Source organism: Pyrus communis, chromosome 11 (genome assembly GCF_963583255.1).
Source record: "Pyrus communis chromosome 11, drPyrComm1.1, whole genome shotgun sequence".
Lineage (NCBI taxonomy): Eukaryota > Viridiplantae > Streptophyta > Magnoliopsida > Rosales > Rosaceae > Pyrus > Pyrus communis.
Window position 1 is genome coordinate 2,886,852 of NC_084813.1, and position 5,168 is coordinate 2,892,019.

At 36.2% G+C, this 5,168-nt stretch overlaps 1 protein-coding gene across 1 annotated transcript; it reads right to left on the reverse strand.

Moving 5' to 3' along the window:
• Positions 1 to 822: 822 nt before the first annotated feature.
• Positions 823 to 4,347, reverse strand: LOC137708058 (F-box/kelch-repeat protein At3g06240-like). The gene is made up of 2 exons (XM_068447039.1): positions 4,328 to 4,347; positions 823 to 1,984 (listed from the first exon to the last, which is right to left on the reverse strand). Exons 1-2 carry the CDS (start codon positions 4,345 to 4,347, stop codon positions 823 to 825), a joined length of 1,182 nt encoding a protein of 393 aa, XP_068303140.1.
• Between the last annotated feature and the right edge of the window lie 821 nt (positions 4,348 to 5,168).

Sequence of the window (5,168 nt, forward strand, 5' to 3'; positions counted from 1 at the left end):
GGGTTTTACCCCACACATGACGGCATCCTATTGGCCAAGGTTTATGGAGAAATATTTTCAAGATATTAAATAGGAAATAATATCTTGAGATAATGGAGTAATTATCCCTAATTGGTTTGAATAGGGATTAATTACTTGGAGTCAATCTTCAATTAGGAATGTATTAAAGATAGAATTTGGCTAATTAATCCTTATCTTTAATGCTTTGCCTTTTCCTTACCAATGTCAGGTGAGCTATGGGCAGGGATCTTCAGCTGCAAGGATCTTCAGGGATGTGAGCTGGGTGCGGGAGTATCTGAGGAGTCTGCCCATTTTATGAGGGCAAGCTTGTCTTTCTTGAGGAAAAATTCACGTATCCCCTCTAGAATTTTTGCTATTATTTTAGGCTCTAAAATACCCGTTTCATATTTTACAAACTACGGTTAGGTGATAAAAAGATATTAATATACTCTGTTGCCTAAATTTGTTTAGCATCCAGATCGATATACTTAAAAATGTTTGCACTTCTACGCTAGTAGGTTAAAACTTGATTATGTTGAATTAGTAAAAATTTATTTGGTTTTTAAGAAGGGAATTCTCTGAAGGAAAAAAAAAAAAAAACTGAAGGGAATTGTTATTATTAATTAACTTTAAAGAAAATTAGTTATCATAAACTTTCAAATTGAATAACGTTACATGTGGAAAGCACAAAAACTAAAGGCGGTCCATGACAAGCCAACCTGGTACAAAGGCCATAGAACAATTAAATTAAAAGATGCAAACTCAAGGTTTAGATCATGCATACAAATTAAATAGGAGAAAAAATGGAACTTTGTGCTCGACTCACTTGAGTGGAACAATACTTTCCACATAAATTAGAGCTTGGAAATCTACAGCCTTATTGAGAATAGGAGGAATATGCACATACTTGAGATTTTCAGTACTAGAATTGTAAGAGGTGGCTCTTCCATCGGAGGCAAGCATAAGAAGCTCGTCACTTTTCCAAAATGTCAATGGCTTCTCAATGCCTTGTAAGGGTTCAATGGTTAGGAGTTTTGTCCATGAATGTTTAACTTTGTCATAGTCGTCCATTACCCATATTTCACATGATTGAGAATCCTCACTTCGATCATAACGAGAGCAAAAAGAAGCAAGGGATTCATTACGCAGAAAAATATAAAAAAACGTAAAACCGGATTCTCCCCTAGAAGGCAATTGTATTCTATGAAATGTCTCATCACCTAAATCAAATGAAAGTACGTATTCCTCGTCATCCGTTGCATACCAATAACAAAATCCCTTCAAGTACACTGAACAAGACCAGGAATAGGTATTACTTGAGATATCAATCTTGATCTCTTTCCAAGAGTTAGCAATAGTGGTGTATACCTCAGCCGTGTGAGGTAGTGTAGTACAATGATAGTATGTTTGCTCATCATCGGAATACTCACAATTTTCTATAATTTGCACAATCTTGTATTCGTTAGCTTTGCAATCAAAGCCAAATCCCAATGCTTCAAAGGTTGTATCCAATTCGAATTTGCCCTCGGCAGAGGGTAGAAGAAGGCATGAATCAGGAAGTTGCATGAATTCCCTCGTTGCAGGATTGCATAAAAGAAAATGCTTCCCTAGTATTACACAGACAATACCATTGCAATAACCGTGAATCTGAACAAAATCTTGATCTTCCAATGGAAACGGTATATTTAGGTCCACCACATCATAATGAAGGTTGTGCTCATCACTGTCAATGGAAATATTAATCTTGGACCAGAAAACTTCTTGTTTCCAATTCTGGTCTGGAAAAACGTGAGGCTGAGAACGGTTGAGAAGGATGCAAGTGGTGGATGAGAGTTTGTTATCCATGGAATTGTGGAGGTGTTTGGCCATAAAACTTGGACTATTGATGAGGGTGCACCAAGACTTGCGTATGCATTTGAATCGCATTAGAGACTTGGGCCGCAACTTGGACAGGATTTCGACCACCCTATCTTCAGGAGTTTCACTGTCATGCATTTCCATAGTTTTGTTCCACAAGAATTATTCACCCGTATATTTATGCAGGAAAGAACAGCACCAATTTGAGAGACAAACTAAATATACTTAAAATCTCTAAGGCTTGGTAGATCGAGGTTCAATTACGAAACATTTTACCACATAAGATTCCAAAATCCAACAGTACTAAATAAACTTGGAGTTCCACAACCACAACATATATAGCTATCAACGAAAAGTCAGTTTCGTATTTTATGGAGGATCATATATTCAAATTTTACTATTTTATATTTTTTATTAATACAAAAATAACCATTCAAATTTTACTTTTAAATTAGAGTTAATCTCATTTTACTACCATGAAATTTATTAGTTTTCAACATTTCATACATCAAGTTTTTTTCGTCCTAATCTAGTACCTAAAGTCATAATTTTGGGATACTTTCATGCATCTGTTAAGTTTTCCATCCAAACATCTGTTAACTGATGACGTGATGACCACGTAGACAAAATGACTGGGCTCCACGTATTAAGTTTTCCGTCCAAACATCTGATAATTTTGGGATACTTTCATGCATCTCTTAAGTTTTCCGTCCAAACATCTGTTAACTGGTGACGTGGTGACCACGTGAACAAAATGACTGGGCTTCAAGTGTTAACATGGGCCCACATAAATATTAAAAAAATTTAAAAATTTAAAATTTTAAAAATATGAGGATGATTAGTGTTTAAAGGAGAGGGAGATATTTGAGGATATGGGCGGCGGCGTTTGAGCGCGAAGGCCTTTTCAGCTTTGGAGAGGGAGTCAGCGGATTGAGACTGGGCGATGAGGACGGCTGCAAATTGGCAAATCTTTGAAGATTTGCAAATATGCAAATCCCTTTTTACATACATATATACATAGCTTGCGTAGGGAATGGAAAAATTGGAGGTTAAGATCTAATCTGGAGGTCATTCGTACGGTGATGCTGTTGTAAACTAAACCAAAACAATCAAGCAATAAACAAAATACAAACGATTTCAGAGTTCCTCCAATATAAGAGTACCTCAATAACAACAAAAGCTTTATTGATTACCAACGAATACAAGAGAACTCACAAATACAAAGTGTTTTCAAGTACACAAACTTATGCCTCTTAAAATTGTCACACAAAGGTCTATCCCACTTCCATCTATTAGTATCTATTTATACTAATAGATGTCGTGGGTTTACACCTAGTCCCTAGAATATAGGAAACCAAATCCTATACAAACCAAATCACAAACAAACTAGGAAACATACATACCGATATCTTGCACCCAAGATGTCTTATTCCATCTTATTCCATCTTTTATTCTTGTTTTAGTTTAGGCATGTTGATTTAATGACAAATCCAACAATCTCCACCTTGGCATGAAATCCATAATGAGACATCTAACAACAACTTTCATTGTTCCACCATATCGCAAGATCGAACTTGCTTCAACTGCACCAAACCCAAGCAGTGCTTGAACTTGGCTGCACTAACCACCTTTGTCAACATGTCAATTGGATTATTTTCTATAGCAACCTTTTTAAGACAAAGTTCACCTTCAGCTACCACTTCTCTTACAAAATGGTATCATACATCAATGTACTTAGTCCTAGCATCATGTACCTAATACCTGGCCAAGTAAATGGCACATTGGCTTTCACAATGTACATTAAACTTATGTTGTTCCACACTAAGTCTCCTATAAACCCTAGATTCCATATTGCTTCCTTGATAGCTTTAACGATCGCCATGCATTCTACTTCTGTGGTTGCTAGTGCCACCGTTGGTTGTAGTATTGATCACCAGCATATAGAACCCTCGCCATAGTAAAAACATACCCAGTTGTCAATCTTCTTTTGTCTAAATCACCAGCAAAGTTTGAGTAAACATTTCCAACAGAGAACTTATCAATTCCTTCATCACATCTTTCATAACAAATACCTTTATCTCTTGTTCTACGTAAATACCTTCGTATCCACTTAGTAGCATTCCAATACTCTTCCAAGATTATGCATGAACCTACTAACAATTCCAGCTACATGTACTATAATAGGTCAAGTACACATCATCGGATATATTAATCCTCCAACCAAATTAGCATATGGAACACCTTCCATCTTCATCTTTTCTTCATTAGTTTTGGGTTATTGCTGACTACCCAACTTGAAGTGAACACCTAATGGAGTTCCCATTGGCTTAGAGTCTTCTATTACTCCAAATTTTTGTAACAACTTCTCAAGATACTGTTTCTGAGACAAACACACCAAACCTTTCTATTGATCCCTTGTGATATCCATTTGTCATATTTTCTTAACTTCATTGAGATCTTCATTTTGAACTCCTTTTTCATTTGCTCCATCAATTTTTCCATCTCTAAAATATTGCTTGAGGCTATGAGCATGTCATCCACATAGATTAACAAGTAAACGAACAAACCATCTTTCCACTTCTTGTGATAAACACAATGATGATAATGACTTCTTGTGTAGTCTTGACTCTTCATAAACCTGTCAAATCTTAAGTACCACTGCTTAGGCAATTGCTTCAAACCATAAAGAGACTTCCTAAGCCTACAAATCAATCTTTCTTTGCCTTTCTCCTGATACCCCTCGAGTTGTCTCATATAAATCTCTTCATCCAAATTACTATGAAGGAATGCAGTCTTCACATTTAGTTGTACCAATTCAAGGTTGAATTGTGCAACTAGGGCAAGCAATATTCAAATGGAGAGTGCTTAACCACAATAGAAAAAATCTAATTGTAATCTATTCCCTCCTTATGAGCATATCCTTTAACCACTAGTCTAGCTTTAAACCTTACGAATCTCTTGTCATCCATTCCATCCTTCTTTGCATAAACCCATTTGCAGTCAATTGTTTTCCGTCCTCTAGGCAGCCTCTACCAATTCCTAAGTCTTATTCTTGTGAAGGGAGAGCATCTCATCTGCATTGCATTATGCCATTTACTCTCTTCTTCACTATTTACTGCTTCTTCAAAATTAGTGGGAATTTCAGCCTCAATTACTGCCAATGCATATACCATGTAGGCCATGAAATCCTTATATCTCACAAGTAAGGATATTTCTCTTTTTCCTTTCCTTTCGACTATGTAATCACCTTGCATCTTTAGTTTTTATGATAGTGTTTTTTCTTCGTGATCACTCTCTTCATGTCCAAGTTG